The 19,952-nt window shown below is 42.3% G+C and overlaps 1 protein-coding gene across 1 annotated transcript in view; it reads right to left on the bottom strand.

Moving 5' to 3' along the window:
• Positions 1-7,185: 7,185 nt before the first annotated feature.
• DEPDC4 (DEP domain containing 4) overlaps positions 7,186-19,952 on the bottom strand; it is a 36,693-nt gene continuing 23,926 nt past the window's right edge. The window contains exons 7-10 of the mRNA XM_030215385.1: positions 18,442-18,584; positions 14,258-14,383; positions 13,194-13,272; positions 7,186-8,122 (exon numbers count right to left, since the gene is read on the bottom strand). Coding sequence (XP_030071245.1) covers positions 7,938-8,122; positions 13,194-13,272; positions 14,258-14,383; positions 18,442-18,584 — 533 coding nt within the window. The 3' untranslated portion in view covers positions 7,186-7,937. The remainder of the gene's footprint in view (positions 8,123-13,193; positions 13,273-14,257; positions 14,384-18,441; positions 18,585-19,952) is intronic.

Below are 19,952 nucleotides of genomic sequence, written 5' to 3'. Positions count from 1 at the left end.
CCTTAAAAATGGGTCGTGGCTGGGTCTTCCAGCACGACAATGACCCAAAACATACAGCCAAGGCAACAAAGGAGTGGCTCAGGAAGAAGCACATTAGGGTCATGGAGTGGCCTAGCCAGTCACCAGACCTTAATCCCATTGAAAACTTATGGAGGGAGCTGAAGCTGCGAGTTGCCAAGCGACAGCCCAGAACTCTTAATGATTTAGAGATGATCTGCAAAGAGGAGTGGACCAAAATTCCTCCTGACATGTGTGCAAACCTCATCATCAACTACAGAAGACGTCTGACCGCTGTGCTTGCCAACAAGGGTTTTGCCACCAAGTATTAGGTCTTGTTTGCCAGAGGGATTAAATACTTATTTCCCTCTGCAGAATGCAAATAAATTCATATACTTTCCACAATGTGATTTTCCGGATTTAATTTGTGATGTGCTATCTCTCACTGTTACCAATAACCTACCCTTCAATTATGGGCTGCTCATGTCTTTGTCAGTGGGCAAACTTACAAAATCAGCAAGGGATCAAATACTTATTTCCACCACTGTACAACTGCTGATGATAGTAATGCTACAAAATCAACTCCTATCTTACTGCCTGTTATTTTTGTGCCTCCAGCAAAGAAAATGCTGGAAAGCCAACAGCTGATTTGGCCCTTTTCATGCACATCTCTGTGCTTCAGGGTTACTGCAATGCTGCAAAAATCAGCTAGTGAGTTGGCCAAGTTGTGCTTGTCATTACTGTGTTTCAGCTTTTGCTAGCAACCATGTTTTAAAGGCAGCATCCAAGGTAGCATTAAAATGATGATCATTTCTGTGCCTTCACTTGCCAACTTGAGTGGTGGTGTAAAACTTATCCTTTAAAGGCACTTAAACAAGAAAACTCCTCCAGGGAAAAATAGGGAGCTAAAGTGAAGGGGTTGGACTCCTAAGCATTCTCTTCCTTCTCTTTCAGGCTTTATTAAGCTGAGAGGTTGTTGTGCTCTACTTAACCAGTACTAACCGGTTAAATGGAGAACTGGGTTCAATTCCCACTATGGCTCCTTGTGATCTTGGGCAAGTCACTTAACCTTCCATTTTCCCAGATACAAAAATAGATTGCGATAGGCACAGAGAATGTGCCAGCATATAATAAATGTAAACAGTTTTGGTTGTCCATAACCCTTTAAGAGCCTATTTGGCTTGTCCAGACCAGGACCTGCAGAGTGGAAGACAGAAAAGTACTGAGCATCAGGCTGCATGGTGCCTTTATGGGATGAGTCACATAAGATGTACATAAGAATAGCCATACTGGGTCAGACCAATGGTCCATCTAGCCCAGTATCCTGCTTCCTGCAGTAGCCAATCCAGGTCACAAGTACCTGACACAAACCCAAACAGCAGCAACATTCCAAGCTACCCAAACCCAGTGCAAATAGTGGCTTCCCCTATGTCTATCTCAATAGCAGACTATGGACTTTTCCTCCAGGAACTTGTCCACACCTTTTTTTAAAACATAGATATGTTAACTGCCATTACCACATCCTCCGGCAGTGAATTCCAGATCTTTTCTTTGTATGAAAAAAACATTTCTTCCCATTTGTTTTAAAAGTATTTCCAGGGATAAGCAGTGGATATTCTTAAGTCCATCTTAATAATGGACTATGGACTTTTCTTGTAAGGACTTGTCCAAACTATTTTTTTAAACCATGTTAAGCTAACTGCTTTTACCCCATTCTCTGGTAATAAATTCCAGAGTTTAATTACACATTCAGTGGAGAAATATTTTCTCCAATTTGTTTTAAAGTTACTACTTTGTAGTTTCACTATGGGTCCCTAGTCCTAATAGTTTTGGAAAGAGTAAACAAGCGATTTACCTCCGCTCATTCCACTCCTTAGTATTTTATAGACCTCTATCATATCTCACCTCAGCCATCTCTTCTCCAAGCTGAAGAGCCCTAAACAATAGCCTTTCCTCATAGGGAAGTCATTACACAGATCTATTTTATTTCTCTGTCTCCATCTGCTGGATGACAGACCCAACCCACAAGCTCTGGACTGGTCTGGTGAGGACACTAACAAATACTCAGAAAGGAATGGATTATAAATAAATTATTATACTTCTGTATTGATCCATGGAGCAATTGCACTTTAAGTACTGTGTGTAGTTCTGGTTGCCACATCTCAAAAAAGATAGAGGGCCTAGAAAAGAACCAAAATGATAAAGAAAATGGAATGTCTCCTGCGTAAAGAAAGACTAACCGGATTGGAAGAGAGATGGCTTAGGGTATACAATGGGGATCTACAAAATCATGAATGGAATGGGTTATTTGCTTTTTCAATTAAAGGGGTCATGGGGAGGGGCATAATCGAACGCGAAAGCCCATCTCCATGAGCGACTATTTCCGAAAACGGGTACGTGAAGGGGCGGACCAGACCGTATTTTCGAAAAAAAAAAAAAATGGGCGTCCATCTTTCGGTTCGAAAATACAGTTTGTACGGACCAAATGTGCCATGGATTTAGTCGTTTGTGAACTGGGCGTTGTTTTTTTTTTAGCGATAATGGAAACTAAAAACGCCCAGCTCACAAACGTCCTAATCCAAGCCATTTGGTCGTGGGAGGGGCCAGGATTCGTAGTACACTGGCCCCCCTGACATGCCAGGACACCAACTGGGCACCCTAGAGGTCAGTGTGGTGGACTTCAGAAACTGCTCCCACATGCATAGCTCCCTTACCACGGGTGCAGAGCCCCCAACCCCCCTCCCACAAAACCCACTACCCACAAATGTACAACACTACCATAGCTCTTAGGGGTGAAGGGGGCACCTACATGTGGGTACAGTGGGTTTTGGAGGGCTCCCATTTACCAGCACAAGTGTTACAGGTGGGAGGGGGATGGGCCTGGGTCCACCTGTCTGAAGTGCACTGCGGTACCCACTAAAAGTGCTCCAGGGACCTGCATACACACAGGCCTCTAGGACTTGTTGCTGCTGTATAACCTTGGCACACCAGTTGACACCTGAAGACTAATCGCTCCGAAAACATCCTTTATTGGAATAAGCACGTTTACTCAGTTAACTGCAGATCAGAGGTTGTGCCCCACTGGCAACGAGTCTCCCTGGTACTGAGATTAGCAGTAGGCCAGAGCTGGCAGAATGGTGTACAATGCCCTCTTTCAGCAACATTCAAGGTAAGAACTAGGTTCTGTAACGTGGCTAACACATGAAAGGGATCTAAAACTGCCTTACAAAAATGGCCACTACCTCATGGACTACCGGAAACAAAACAGGGCACACTCTGACCCAGTAGGCAGGGGGAAAAGCACCATGGGAGTAGAGCCTACCACCTACCAACATCGTGAGCATTTAACACAAGCTAGTGGAATCACGGAGGCCAATACCCTACACCCACCACAATGCATTGCTGATGTGACTCTGCAGTGCACATAACAGAAAAGGTGTCACACTCACCCAAGAGCCACATCAGAACCAGGGAAAGGCTGTCACAGGATGGAACACATTCTGCTGTCATGAAGGTGGGTACGGCATTTGAGGCTGGCAAAAAAGGTTTTTCAAGTGGGTTCTTTTTTGGTGGGAGGGGGTTAGTGACCACTGGGGGAGGTCATCCCCGATTCCCTCCGGTGGTCATCTGGGCCACTTTTGGGGGACTTGTTCGTGAAAAAACAGGGTCCAAAAAAAGTGACACACATTCGTGCTAAAAACACCTTTCTTTTTTCGATTATCGGCCGAGGACGCCCATCTCTCTTCAGCCGATAACCATGCCCCAGTCCCGCCTCCAACACACCCCCGTCAACTTTGGTCGTTTCCGTGACAGATTGCAGTTGAAGCTGCCCAAAATCTGCTTTCGATTATACCGATTTGGGCACCCACGGGAGAAAGATGCCTATCTCCCGATTTGGTTCGAAATATGGGCGTCTTTCTCTTTCGAAAATAAGCTGGATAGGGTCATAGATTTGATATACTGTCTTTCTGTGGTACAACCAAAGTGGTTTATATTCAAGTACTACTAAGACTAGAGGACATGACAGCAAATTTAAAACAAATTGTAGAAAGATTTTTTTTGTACTTAAATTCTATAGCTTGATTTTGTATTGCTAAATGGGTTGGTCAAGGCATTTAACAAAGGTCAGTTTTAAAGGGGTTTGGAAAAGTTCAAAAACAGTTATTAGCCAGGTAGAATTGGGAAAGTCATGGCTTATCCCTGAGAGTGAGCATGAATCTACCATTTAGGGATAATCTAGATACTTCCTATTGACCCAAACTGGTCGCTGTTTGAGACAGGATACTGGGCTCAATGGACCTTTAGCCAGCATGGCGCACCTCATGTATATTAATTATAGTATACAAAATATGCTCACTAATATAGGACATATGAAATTCTTTATTACACATTTAAATACAATTTTCATCATTAAAAGCACAGTTTAAAAAGAATGACAGTGATTAATCCTTGGGGTTCAGGAGCTTAGTGCAAAAATTAATTTTCAAATCATAATTCTGTTCTAAATTCAAATTCTATTTTATCTTCGCTAGTAAAATGCTAACTAGTTTCACATATAGCAGCCAAGCTACAAGCTATCTTTCTTATCCTAAGAAAGTTCTTCTGGTTGGTATCTTCTAAACTCCTATGCTTATATCCATCTTCCAGCAATGACATAAGTTGGGCAAAGGAAGAAACCTTTCGGATACCATTGCCTTCCTCAGTAAACAAAAGAAATACTAAATCTGACAATATATAGAGGTTTATTTTACCTTTTGATCACTAATCTTAAGCTAAAATGACAGTACTGAAGACCAAAACAAAATATCTTTTTAATCTTTGTCTTGTTTTTATGATTTGACTTTTAGGTCTCTTTCTTTGCCTCTTTTTCTTCTTACTGGGCCCAGTTCTTTTCCCCTAATTCTTTATCGCATCAGTTTCTTGTTGCATTGTATAAAATAATTCCCTCAAGGTGTGCCTTGCTCCTTTTTTTTTTCTGTGTCAAGTGATTTCCCTTTCTTGTCTCCCTCCTTTCTTCACTATCTCTTATCCTTTCTTCCTGCTTGCAGGCCCACTAGCGGCCTTTCAGCAGTGTTAAAGGCAAAGGTTGCAGGCTAGTGCTGTGCAAAACAAATCTCTTCAAGCGAGGCAGTTGTACAAGATACCTAAACTGGCTTAAAGCTGAACTTCTCACATCACTTTCCTAAACCACTGTGGTTTTACCCAAAGCCTAACTGCTCTGACAATACTGTCTGATGGTGTTTACCTTCATGAGCCCCAGAAGTGGGTAAGTGGCTACAATTTTTTTAAAGAACCTGTAATAGCAAGACTGCTTAAAATATCATCTTAACATTAAGTGTTATCACCAATTTACTCTTTCCTGTTCTAATGTATGTCTAATTCTTTCACATAATTCACCATCCAGCTGTTTGTGCTCTACTCTGTACAGAAGCCTGGATTTTGGATGCCTTCCTTATAGCTACCAATCCAAAATTTATTTATTTATTGGTCAAGGGAAAACTATGGGGCGGGGAGTTGTCACCATGGGCTACTGTTAACCTCAATTATTAACTAGCTCTGAGGGTGTAAAATAACACTAAGGTAGCCCAAATTGATAATTAGGCCCCACCCCCACTCACAATGTTATGATAGTACTGCTTCAATCAGTGCTACAAGTTTACTATCCTACTGGCAGTATATAAAGAAATATAACAAAATATTTAAACACACATGAATACAAGTGTATTGCTTCTTCAGCTTATGGAGAGTGGAGTACTCTCAATAAGCTGAAGAAGCAATACACTTGTATTCATGTGTGTTTAAATATTTTGTTATATTTTGATGCTCGACAGAGCACAGGCACAATTGTTTGTTTTGTCAAGTATATAAAGAAAAGCAGCAGAACGCTATGGGAATTATTAAAAAAAAATTTTGAGCCATTCAAGGACCTTTGGGTCTGCTTTTCTTTCCCTTTGTAAAATAACTAAAATATAATAGCACTGTGCTTACAGAAATGGAGATTTGATGTTCTCCAGTGATGAAGTATAACTTAAAATCCACAGATATATTACCATTATTCCTATGTAGGTGTAGTAACAATATAGGGAAGAAGGTGTTTACGGGCCTAACAAGGCACCTCAAATCTAATGTGCTGAAGATTTTTTTCTTTCTTAAAGTGACTAATGCAAAAGCAGCTCTTGTTATTCTATCTGACCCTGATTAAAAAAAAAAAAAAATCAAATCAGTTGAACTTGGAAGAATTTTCTTTAAGTTGTACAATTATTATTTTGAGCAAAAAGCTTTATAAAAATAACTTGTAAAAAGCTATTTTATGCACCTAAAATGTTTTAAAGGGTACATTTGGTGTTCTTTACAGTATGGAACGTCTTGTGTGCCTGACTACGTCTGTGTTGTTTTTCCATCTGTGCACATGTAGAAACTAATGGGTCTCAGAGTTAAGCTTGGAACTGAGTTACACACAAAGGGGGCAATGCCATAACTTGGTGCCTACCATTAAGTGTGCAGTGGGTGCATGGTAAGAGTGTAACATGAGCACTTACTCTGGTCCTAAAGTCCAGCAGATACCTGTGTAACTTAGAGCAGGACTTCTGGGGCACACAAAGCCAGCGGATTTTCAGGATATACACCATGAATTTGATTGAGAGATTTGCATACCAATCTCATGCATATTTATGGTGGATATCTAGAAAACCCAGTGGGACGGTGTGCTCTGAGGACTGGGTTGAGTAGACCAATGCTCAGAACTGCAGTAAGCCAACAACGCAGAAACCTAACTTCCAATGCTCAAAGGAAATGATATTCAAATTATATGCGTGCTGTAAATGTGAAAGCAAGGGGGGGGGATGGGGACATGATTGGTGTATGTACAGAAGAGTTTTTTGTGGTAAGCTCAGCTCCTATGCGTATGCGCCTGGCAAACGTGAAAGCCCACATTGGCATCTGTTTTCTGCGCCTTTAAATACAAGTGTTTCAATTTTTTAAAAACTTGGCACGCTTATATTTAAGTGCAGGAAACGGGCACCAACGTGTGCTTTCACTTTTGGGTTTTCTCTGACTCACCTACATTCGTTTCTCACTACCACTGTTTAGGGGCTTACCCAGGCTTCCTTCTGCTGCCATACTATATAAAAACTGGCAGATTTTAAAGAAAGAATCACGAGAAATCCTCTCTTCAAACACCCTAATGCTTGCTCCGAGCTTTGTTCTTTTTTTTTTTTTTTAGCGGTAAGGCAGCTTTGTTTTGTGCACTGTTCTTTGAACAGTGGGATGGAATAGGAAATGCCCTCATTAACATCTACATTAGCATGCTATTTGCGCTAATCTGTGGCACGTTTGTTATCACCCAATCTACAGCCTCTAAGCGTTCTGCGCTAACGGCCTCTACTGCTTGCATTTAGTTCTGAGCATTGGCCTGTTACAAAGTGGGAACCCCACCCATGTTCCACCCCTTCATATATACCCCTCTTGCAAATACACACTATAAGTCGAGCAGGTATTTGCAGAAGAGCACTTAGGCGACATGTTAATGTATAGGAGTGTAAGGGTGTATATAGATGTATATGCTGCTAATCTAAACATTTATACATGTATATGCACATTAGCACCTAGAACAGCTCCCCAAAAGTCTGACAATTACACATGCAACTTGCGCACACATACATTTTGGAAATTACCAATCAAAGTAAAAAACATCTTTGGAAGTTATGTACTGCAGGGAGTACCTCTTTCCTATTTTCTTTAAACACAGGAGATAAACGGGAACCCTACAAGGACTCTTATAAAAATAAAAAAAAGCACAAGATGGGTAAAAGATCTTAAGGGCTAGTTCCTGGTATAGATTTCAGTCAGCAACACAAGTATGTGCGCAATTCCATTGGAAACTAATTCCGTTGTAGACACAATGTGCAAAACTACTTCCAGATTATCCCCTTCCAGAAAGGTCAGACATGCTCAGTGCATACTTCAACATGATGCTTCTGGAATTCTTTAAACAGCTTTCTCTTTTGCTTCAGAGGGAGGGTGGGGTGAGTACTGATTCTGTGAATTAGCTGTTGCAGGTGTTGTGTTGTCTGTCTCCTCTGTTCTTCAAATTTTTGGCAGGTCACACGCTGGCAAAATGTGAAGCCTGAATGTGAATAAAGAAAACAATAAGGAACCCAAAGCACACCCGGTTGTGCCAAAACAAGTGGGTGGTCCAACCGATTTATGTATGCTGCCATCAGCTATGTTAAAAATTATTTAGAAAGGGTCTAAATATTTTACAACCAGACAATGATACTAAACCTCATCTCCAGTGGGGGCTGCTTTTACCAATGTGCAATGGGGGCAGTTGCCTCAGGCACCCGGCCTATAAGGAGCCCAGCCAGCCAGCCACCCCTGTTCCCCACTGATAAATTCATCCTTGAGTCAGGTATTTCTCTCTACCTTTGCCACCCCCCCCCCCCCCAATGAACCCTGGATCTCTCCCTTAACCGCCCCCAGCGTCCTCCGTAGTACTCCGGCCCTGGCGATTAACATAGTCTGCCTTCTGTCGAGGTTGCAGCCTCTCCTCAGGTGCGTCCCGCCTACTCTGATGTAACTTCCTCTTTTCTGCCTAGGCGGGATGCACCTGAGGGGAGGCCCTAATGCTGGCAGAAAGCTGACTGTGTTAATCACCGGTGTCAGAGAAAGTACTATGGAGGACCCTGGGGACAAGAAAGGGAGAGATGTAAGATTTGTGCGGTGGGGGGTTGTGGAGAAGGAAGGACTGGAGGAAGGAAAGAAACAGGGAGAAATTCTGGACTGCAGGAGCAGGCTGGGGAGATCTGTGGCCCTGAGGTGGAGTGGGGAGTGCTTAAGAGACAGGATATAAGGTGACCATGGGCATGGAAAAGAAATTGCAAGTAGGGACAGAGGAATGCAGTGCTGCAAAAGGGGAGATAACGGGGCTGCAGAGAGAAAAGAGATAGTGGACATAGAGAAGAAATGTCAGATAGACAGGAGACCCTGCAAAGACAGAAGAAACAGAAAAAAGACACTGGGACCAAAGGTGAATGGAACAGTAAGTTAAAACAAAGGTAGGAAAAAATGTTATTTTGAATTTCATATTAATTGGAATGTGACAGTTTTTGGAAATGCATCTCTGATAGGTATGGCTACACCCCTGCAAATGTCATTTTGGGTGGGCCTTCCAGAACTCCCCCTCTCTGTCTTGCATCTCTCTTCCGCCCCCTGTGGATCTGGCTTTTGCATGCACCCTCCCCTGGTAGCCCAGCAACCCCCTTCTCTGAACCCCTCTCCCCACTTTATATCAGTACCTTTGCCAGTGGCAGTAGGAGTGATACACATCCACAGCCGCCGCTGGTTCTGCCAGCTTCCCTCTGCCTTGTCCCACCAGAGAGAAAACAGCGAGGGCAGGATGCACAAAGGTGTTAAGGTAGAGCAGGGAGAGGGCAAAATCCGGATTCAGGGGCAGAGGAGAGGGAAATGAAGCAACTGCTTCTGAACTGTTTTGGGAGCCAGAAAGGGTGGGCCTGTGCCCACCTGTAGCTATGCCACTGCTTGCAATTCAGTTTCTATTTCTCATTTGCTGTATGTACAGCATCTGATTTCTTGAGGTTCCAATTGAGTTTTTTTTGCCTTTTATATCTATTACTGATGTGTAGTCCCTTGTTTCATATTTAAGGGTCTGTATTTTGTGCAGTGGGCGGGAAGGCACGTGCGCATGCGTGAGGAAGTATGTCTTGCACTCAGACCTATTTTTTAGCTTGTTGAAGTTCCAGACCAGCAGGGTGGCACAGGTGGTTAAAGCGGCCCTGCCCTGCCTCTAAACCATGGGGCTGGTGCTGCTATGAAGGCAGTATTCTTGTTTCTGGTGAGTAAGAGTCATAGTACTGATTAAGGGTCACACCTAGGCATCAGATTCAGGGTCAATTATTGCAGAGACGACCTGGTGCATGCCTGTGGCTGAGATGTCATTACTGTAACCAGAATAGCTGTGTTCTAGAAGGAGGAAGGTGAGGATATAAAATAAGGTAAAAATTCTCCATGTAGCATGAAATGAAGGCTTATGGCGTTGGATCCCAGGGAATCCCAGTCCTGATTCTGCCTGAGTCAGAATCATAACGAGGCAACTGCCAGGTCAAAATGAAAACTGGTTACACTCATTTCTGATAGGAAGTGTTAATGAGGGGTGGTTAGAAGCTTGGCTGTTCTTTTATGATTTTCTGCACAGCTCAGTGCTATCAGCTGTCTTGTTTAATATATATTTACATCTTTTGGGTAAGGAATAAAATTAAACAAATTGAGTTTAAATCCAAAAACAGACTGATGCTCTTTGACTATGTTAAAGATTAAAGTCAAATTACAGACAGAGACTGCTGTTTAGTAACTTTAAGGACAGACGTGCAAAACTTATTATGCTAAATAGTAGTAGTAGTAGTAGTAGACTTCAAGTAAAGCAAAGGTACTTACCCTGTAGCAGGTATTATCTGAGGACAGCAGGCCTTATATTCTCACAAACGGGTAATGTGGGTCCGTGTTGCCTGTCTGGAACTTGTTACAAGCTTAAAAATAGGTCTTTGAGTGCAAGACACGCTTCATCGCGCATGCTCAAGTGCCTTCCCACCCACCACAAGTATGGGGGACCAACAAAACAATATAAAGCATAATAAAGAGAAGACAACTCCAAGGGGATGTGGGAGGGTATGTGAGAATATAAGGGCTGCTGTCCTTGAATATCTGCTTTCCACAAGGACAAGCAGGCCTATATTTCTCACATGTGGGAATCCCTAGCTACCAGGCTCACCAAAAACAACAAAACAGTGGTCAACTGGACCTTACAACAACAAGGGCAAAAAAGTAATTAACTTGAAGCTATATACAACTTGGGGAGAGTGCAGCCTAGATCATAACAAAATGGGCCTAGGAGTTGGACTCCAGCCCCCAAACAAATTCTGCAGAACTGTCTGTCGCACCAGGTATCCTACTCAAGGCAGTAATGACTTGTGAATGGGTGGACTGAAGACCACATTGCAGCCTCACAAATTTCTTAATGGAGGCTGACCTCAAGTGGGCTACTGACGCAGCTATGGCTCTGACATGACCCTCCACAGTCAGCCAAGCCTGGGTATAAATGAAAGAAATGCAATCTGCTAGCCAACTAGAAATGGTGAGTTTCCCAGTGGTGACCCCCATCCTATTGGGATCAAAAGAAACGTTTGGGTGGACTTGTCTGTAGGCCCTAGTCTGCTCCAAGTAAAAGGCTAATGCTCGTGTGCAGTCCAAGGTGTGAAGTGCTTTTGCCAGGATGGACATGAGCTCGGGGAAAGGATGTAGGCAAGACAAATGACTGGTTCAGATGGAACTCAGACTCAACCTTAGGTAGGAACTTGGGGTGCGTGCAGAGAAATACTCTGTTATGATTAAACTTTGTATAAGGTGCATCCGCCACTAACGCCTGAAGCTCACTGACTCTGCATGTTGAAGTAACAGCCGACAAAAATATGACCTGCCAGGTCAAATATTTCAGATGACAGGAACAAAGTGGCTCAAAAGGAGCTTTTTCATCAGCTGGGTGAGGAAGATGTTGAGGTCCCATGACCAGGTGGAGGCTTGACAGGGGTTTTGTCAGCAGCAAACCTCTCCTGAAGCGAATAACTAGAGCCTGTCCAGAGATAGGCTTACCCTCTCCATACTGATAAGCACTAATTGCACTGAGGTGAACCCTTACGGAGTTGGTCTTGAGACCAGACTCGGAGAGGTGCAGAAGGTATTCAAGCAGGGTTTGTGCAGGGCAGGAAATAGGAGCTAGGCCCTTGCCCTCACACTAGATGGCAAACCTTCTCCATTTAAAAGAGTAACACCTCTTAGTGGAATCTTTCCTGAAAGCCAGCAAGATTGTAGAACACCCTCAGAAAGAGGCGAGGATGCAAATTCTAAGCTCTCAAGATCCAGGCTGTGAGGGCCAGAGACTGGAGGTTGGGCTGCAGAAGAGATTCCTCATTCTGCGTGAGGAGTCGGAATAAGCCTTTAATAAAGTTTTAATTTTTTCAAGGACTCTTCAGCATGTCAGTCGGGAGCTGGTTCCAAAGCAAGGGTACTAATCAAAAGAAGGCAGTCTCTTGGCTAGAGACTGAATGGGCACACAAATGGGAGGGAATCACCATCCTATGATGAGATCCTGGTGGATCATCTAGTTCAAATGGGGTCTATAGGGAGCCCTAAGCATGGGTGAAATCATTTCTTTCTGATAACATTCCTGGACTACCACAAAAACTGTCAAGGGCACAGAATTTACAAGGGGGGGGGGGGGGTCCTGAGGGGCTCTCCCCTTTCTTCTAATATTTTTATATGCCTGGCAGGTAATACTACTATTGCTTTTTAGCCTTATATTTAAGCCAAAGACACCCAGATGTTTGTGTGGTAAAAGCAAGACCTACAGTCTATGAATAACTGTTTGCAGAACCAGAAGAAGTGGTTGAACCTTAAAGTAAGGCTCAAACTAAAGAAAACAAAAATGTTGGGGGTAAGTCAGAAACACCAGTGTCAGGTAATTAGATAATTTCAGTAGCGGTCAGCAAACTGATGGCCTGTATCATCTGGCATACTGTAATGTGATTTATGCTGGACTATCTAAGAAGACCATCAGTAGCTATCAGTAAGTATAACTAAGACGGTAACTACGTGTGCTAAATGTATTCACTACAGTGACTGTCCACAGATCTTTGGAAGTTCAAATAACTATGCCTGGCCTTTTGTTTATTCTGGAAAGGTGGCCCAACTTATGTAATGGAAATGTTAACAAAATTGGTGGTGAACAAGACGTGCCTTGCAATCCAAAGAATTTTGTGACATCTGGGCCTGGTGATTTTTGGTAGGTTAAGAATGAAACATGCTCTTCAGGAGCGGGTCCAAGGCTGTGGTATAGTCTTCCATCATGGGTTAGTGAAGGTGATGGATTATCAACAGGTCTGTCTGCAACTGAAAATCTGGTTGTTTTTGTGTTATTTGATGTTACATATACCACTTTCTACATGCCAAGGTGTGAAAATGCAGGATATGAGTTTTATATTATTCATATTTTTAAACAAAATTATTAATGCGTTTTGTTCTGCGTTTTGGTTTGTATCAAATATTTTCAGCAATTTGACTCATTCTTAAAAATGTAGAATATTAAGAAAAAAAAGACAAGGAGAAAGTCATGATAAATTTTCTACCTGAAATGGCATCTGGATCTTTTCCATTCTGCAGGTTTCTTAGTTTTGTACTTATGAGTTCCAATAAAGTCAGCGGAGTCTGTATAACAATAAAATTATGCTTCGATATTAGTATATTAAAATTAGGAGTTTAACACCAATGTTCAGTACTAGGCTCGTAAATCTAAGCAAAGGATGGGTCTATATTTATGAGCATAACTTTTAAGCTCCTAAATTAAGATGAATTTTCTGCAGAAAAGTTATGCTCCTAAGTTTGGCTAAAATAGAGTACAAATTTAGGAAGCTAACTTAGCTCAGCATTTTCTGAATAGAGGACCCAAGGTGTCTGATATTTAAAACAATTTAGCCAGCCACTGACTGTTTAAATCACGTGATTGGGGCTCAAGCAGCTAAGTGCCACTGAATATTACAGTTAGCTCAGAACTCAAAGCTGGCTATGGTGTAGGTGTTCCCGGGGTCAGCACGGCCACTTAAGGGCTGATATTCAGTCCTGAAGCAGCCAAGTTTCCCATACAAATGGGAATGCATAAAAGTATGTCCTATTTTTATGTGGTAACCCACGGTCGCTTAATTGATGAATATCGACTTAAGCGGCTACGTGTTAGCCGGCTCCAAAATAACTAGATATCAAAGCCGAAGCCAATACAAGTCCCGGCTTTAAATATACGGGCATGCCACTGGTGGTGAGAAAACAGACAGCTGAATATCAGGCCCAAGGTTTTTAATTGGCAATGTATTTTCCCTGACCTAAATCTGCCCCTGTTACCACCCACTTTTTATGCTCCTAAATTTAAGAGTTTAATAAACTTTTGAGTAAAAAATTTATACATTCAGCTCTAGTAAATTTTCAAAGAGGCCAATTTATGAGCATAACTGTCAAAGTTAGAAACATAAATCCTTAGAATATCAGGCCCTTTAATTCTAAAGCAACTTATTTGACTTTGACATTAACATGTGAAAGTAACAGGTATAAATGGAAATATCAGCCTACTGCTGAGCTCTGCCTGCACCAGAAAATAAAGCTAACAATTCCTTTATGACAGCCAGTTCTAGTACCCATATACCTGGAAGAGCCCTGAAGAGTTTTCGATCAGAAACTGGATCAGCTGATCAGTCTGGATTTTGGATAAGGCCTTGTTCTGTATAATTGCTGTGGTAAAAGTCTTGATCAATACTTGTTTGTTTTCAAACTACAGAAAGAAAAGAACATTTAGATATAATGAAGGTTTTGCAGTTTAATTGTGTTATAATCTGGCTTATGAGTTAAAACATAAAATGTAAAATACATTTAGGAGGTGATCCTCTGCTTCAGTAATGTTCTGGATGTAATATCTGCAGAGTTCTCTCTTTCCTCAGGAATAAAACTTCCAGTTGACAGAACATCTAGGATTCTAAGGGTTATTTTAGACTCTGCTCTAACTATGGAGCCACAGGTTAAAAAAAAATATTTGAGACTATATTTCTCAGACTGAGGCATGTATGTTTTATTAGATATTTTTTCAAGGATCATTTTAGATTGTAGGTCCAATTACAGATCTTACCTCATACTGGGATCCTTTTACAGGGAGGATTGGGGTTTTTTGAGACCAATGATTAAAGAAGCGATGGTGACGTTTCTTTTTTTGAACTAATTCCAGCAGTTTAGCTGTGTGTCACCTTTTCTGAGGTCTCCCCCCCCCCCCCCCCCCATTTTTTCCTTATTTCCTTCCCTGCTGAGTATGTAATATGAACAGACTCGTTTCTGTATCATTGTTGTATATACATATACACAAAATTATTAATAGCATCACATGAAAAGTTGTGTCTATTTATCCACTAAGTTAATATATGTTTGAATTTGCTTAATATTTTTCTCAAATGAGTCTTGTTTGGGACATAGAAGGAAAAAATATTCATCTGCACAGGCAAAACAAATCTTTCCAGGCTTGTCAGAATTTTCCCCAATGCACTCAAACAATAAACAGCAAAGGTGAGACTGGGGATCCCTGTGGAACACCACACTCAGAAGGCCAAGAAGTTGATACTTTGTGTAAAAGAATGGAATAGTATTTTCTATTTCTCAAAACACTCAAATCTGTTAACCTTGCCCGCTAATCCCATTTCATTAAGCCTTTCCAATAAAAGAAGTTGATCAACTGCATCAAAAGCAGCCAAAATATCAAACGGTAAGAGCATCATGTTTCCCTTTACTTAAATATTTCCTAATTTGTTACCACAACAAGTAAAAACATCTCTGTACTATGCACCCTTTACAGAATAGTGCTTAGCACTGATTTTTTTCTGGCATCAAGTTTTGTGCGCCAGTTATAGAATTGGGTCCAATATGTATAAGAACATGTAGAGATGAACATGAATTTGCTGGCACACAGAAGCAGCTATTTTACAGCCCCAGAGACTCCCCAGTGAAGCAGTTGAGCCCAGAACTACGGGTCCTAGAAGTCCTTGCAAGGATGAGTGAGGAGAGTAGTCCTAAAAAGATGGAATGGATTCCCAGTCCCAGCAGGGGGAGCCTGTTACTCCCCTCCCCACTAGAGGGCGATGGAAGGATGAATGAAGCTCAGTTTCCCTGGCTTCACCATTCAGTATATACTACTACTACTTGACATTTCTAGAGCGCTACTAGGGTTACACAGCGATATAATTGCCCCCAGCTGTGAGAAGGGGAGAGCAGATTTCCTGGAGGTTCTCAGTCACCAGGAGAGAGGGGAGACGAACGGAGAGAGAGATTCCATGGAGTATGTGGAGGAAGGAAGTAGCCTGCCACTAGAGCTGCCTAAGGGAGAGGAGTCAGCTACCATGGAGTGGGAGAATTCAAAGGTTGCCCTGCCCAGCACTTGAAGGAAGTGAAGGAGGTCACACCGGGCGTGGTGCTGAGAGGTGGGAGAAACTGCCAACCCTGCTCCTTACAGGGTTCCCTCTGTGCTGTGAAAAGGCAGGTGATTTGTGGTACTGGTTTGATGTGCAAAGACTGTCCATGAAGATTTGTTCTGAATGGTTGTGCTATATTGAAAGTGTGCTAACACTTACTAAACCCTTCTGAAGGAGGGGGGAAGTGAAAGCTAATGCCCTAATAGAAGACCTGAGGCCTTGAGGAGCTGAGCCTTTGCTGAGGGATTTCGGGACTTGGACTGTACCTTTTTTTTCTTTTGAAGATTATCTTATGAGGACTGTACCTTTTTGTTTTGAAGATTTTTGGTATGAAATTGCCTTGATAATAAAATGCTTTGGCCCTGAGTCCCAGTATCAGCAGTATTCTGTCCTGGAACCCTGGGAGCCCCACAGGCTTGCTGGCTCCACCCAAGAGGAGGAAGCGGACCCCCCCCCCCCTTTTTACAATATACATGTGCTGCAAGGTTGGTTCTCGGGTCGGTTCTTTTTAACCTTTTTGTAAGTGACTTGCTGAAGGGCTGTCTGGTAAGGTCTGCTTCTTTGCAGATGACACCAAAATCTGCAATAAGGTAGATATATCTGATGGTGTGGATACCATGAAGAGGAATCTAGCAAAACTTGAAGAACAATATAGAATTTGACAGCCAAGATTTAAAGCTAAAATAAATGCAGGGTCATGCATTTGGATTGCATTAACCTTGAGGGAGCGGTACCGATAAGGGGTGAAGTACTTCCTGTGCATGAAAGAAGAGCAGGACTTGGGGGTGATCATATCTGATGATATAAAGGTAGCTGAACAAGTAGAAAAGGTGATGGCAAAAGCCAGAAGGATGCTTGGGTGCATAGAGAGAAGAATGGCCAGTAGGAAAAGGAGTGCCCCACTTAGAGTACTGTATATAACTATTCTGTATATAACTATTCCTTACACTGCCACACGAACCCTTAGATCCCTGACAGATAACAGGTTAGTGATTCCTCCTCTTGCTAGGGCTAGATGGGAATCTACACGGAATTCGGCTTTTTTCTATCTGTCTCCCTCTCTTTGGAATGGCCTTCCAAAAGAGATCAGACTTGAGAAATCTTACTTTCATTTTCGGAAACTTTTGAAAACCTTCTACTTTATCGAGTATGTAGATCAGAATTTAGAATAATGGAAGAAAGGTTATAAATGGGCATCTGTAATATATACTAAGTCAAAACTGTATTATCTGTCTGTGTAGATTATATTATGTATTTAATTTTGTATCTGCAGTGTTCTCCTGTGTATTAATCATGAGTTATATTGTTTTCATCTTATGTAGCTAGTTTGTTGGGTTTGCTGTGCTTTCCTGTAATGATTGGAGTTCTAATGTTTGTCCAATTTGTACTTATTGTACTGCTTTTTTTTTTTTTTTTTTTATAAATTGTAAACCGTTCTGTCTTGCAGTAGCAATAAGATACGGTATATAAATTGATGTAAATAAATAAAAATAAATAAAAAATACTACTACTACTAAACATTTCTAGAGCGCTACTAGGGTTACGCAGTGCTGTACAGTTTAACAAAGAAGGCCAGTCCCTGCTCGAAGGAGCTTACAATCTAAAGGACGAAATGTCAAGTTGGGGCAGTCAAGATTTCCTGAATAGAGGTGTAGTGGTTAGGTGCCGAAGGCGACACTGAAGAGGTGGGCTTTGAGCAAGGATTTGAAGATGGGCAGGGAGGGGGCCTGGCGTATGGGCTCAGGGAGTTTATTCCAAGCATGGGGTGAGGCGAGGCAGAAAGGGCGGAGCCTGGAGTTGGCGGTGGTGGAGAAGGGTACTGAGAGGAGGGATTTGTCTTGAGAGCGGAGGTTACGGGTAGGAACTTAAGGGGAGATGAGGGTAGAGAGGTAAGGAGGGGCTGCAGATCGAGTGCATTTGTAGGTTAGTAGGAGACTGCACTTTCAAAAGGATAGAAACAAGATGCAGTCCGTCCAGAAGGTAGTTACTAATGGTCTTCATTATAAAGTGTATGAGGACAGACAAAGATCTCAATATGTATTGTTTGGAAGAAAAGCGGGAGAGGGGAGATATAGAGATGTTTAAATATCTCTGTGGCATTCATGCACAGGAGGCAAGTCTCTTTCAATTGAAAGGAAGCTCTGGTACAAAAGGGTATAAGATTAAGGTGAAAGGGAATAGGCTCGGGCATAAAGTAAAGAAATACTTTCTCTACGAAAAGGGTGGTGAAAAAGACTAACAGAGAATGGGACAAGCACAGAGAACCTCTAATGGAAAGGAGGGGGATAATAGACAGTATGGATGGGAAATCTTGATAGGCCATAGAAGTGTTTTATCTGCTGTCATTTTCTCTGTTTTCTAACATTCAAGGCAAATTTACCTGCTTCTGCAATTTGTAGCCTTGGGGTTCAGCTGCAGTAGCCATGAATGTCAGAAGTCTACGCAGTTCTTCTCGGGCATTTGGCGCCAATAATCTTATATAAAGCTGCAAGGCCTCCAGTGCATGAGCATGCTTCTCACTCTCTGTAAAATACAGCCAAACAGTGTTCACCTCTTTTGATTTAATAATTATATATATATATTTAAAAAAAAAAGTTCTTCCCAATGAAGTACTGACAGCAGGTTCCCTAGATTAAGGTTTTTCAACCAGTCCTTGGCACACACCTAGCCAGTCAGGTTTTCAGGCTAACATACTAGGAATATACGTGAGACAGATTTGCATACAGCAGAGGTAGTGAATGCAAATTTCTCTCATGCATATTTCATTGTGGATATCCTAAAAACACGATTGGCTGGGTGTGTCCCGGGACTGGGCTGAGAACCCCTGCGCTAGTCCAATCAGTAATACACTTTGCATAATGAAAACAACAACACACAGAAGGATAAGACAACAGTAAGAGAAACTGGCCCAAAATGTTAAAAAATAAAAACAGTCTGTCTGTCTTATTCAGGGATAAGCAAACATTTTGGCATTGAAGGCCTGATCTGGGTAGGACAGCCAACAGTTCTCCAGAGAGGGATGAGGTAATGTCCCCATCTCTGGAGCTCCACCAGAGACAAGCAAAAGGATTGGGGGGAGGGGGAAGTATACCTTGGATTTTCTCTGTTATCACCAGTGGCAAAACCACTTTGAGCCCGACAATATCACTTCTATATGAAATTAACATGCTCTAGCAGCTGCCATGGACCGGAGCTGAACTTGCCACAAGATGGTTGTGGCTCATGAGTTCTAGTTTGTCCATCTGTGTTCTATTTGAACGACAAATCACTCCCCCAAGAGCAATTTAAAGGGGCCATTGCTTAGAAATAAAGTCCCCTGCCTCTGATCCCTTTTCAAACCCCCTCTTACCCATCCCCCTCCCCCATACCTCCCCTAGCACCTGCTAGTCAAGTAGTTGGGGGAACAATCCCCCAGCCATTCCCTTAATCCAAATGATAGCCTTGGTCTCGTAGCACTAGTCTTATAGTATACAGATAGGAACTAAGACCACTATTTGGAGTCAGAAGCTGCTGGGGCAGAAGAACCAGGGGATTGCTGCTGCCCCCCCCCCCCCCCTCCACTACTGTACCCACCAAGGAGACTCCCAGTACATGCTAGGAGGATGTAGAGACTGGTTTTGGAGAAGGGGGTCTAGGAGAATCAATAATTTGACAAGAGATGCAGGGGTGTGGAGGGTGTACGAAAAAGGGTTTTTCAATTTTATTTATTTTTTTTAACTAAAGCACTGGCCTTGCCCTTTTAAAGATAGCGTGCTCAACATAGGGTCCACTGTCTTTGCATTGCTACAACCAGGAATGAAAGACATTCCCAGCTGCAGCTCCTACTTACACCTTCGCTCATGCCAACAACACTGATTGGCTAAACCATCATTCCGGCACATCAGATAGACT

This window comes from Microcaecilia unicolor, chromosome 9 (genome assembly GCF_901765095.1).
Source record: "Microcaecilia unicolor chromosome 9, aMicUni1.1, whole genome shotgun sequence".
Taxonomy (NCBI): domain Eukaryota; kingdom Metazoa; phylum Chordata; class Amphibia; order Gymnophiona; family Siphonopidae; genus Microcaecilia; species Microcaecilia unicolor.
The sequence above is the reverse complement of the archived record's forward strand: the minus strand, read 5'-3'. Positions and strand labels throughout refer to the sequence as shown.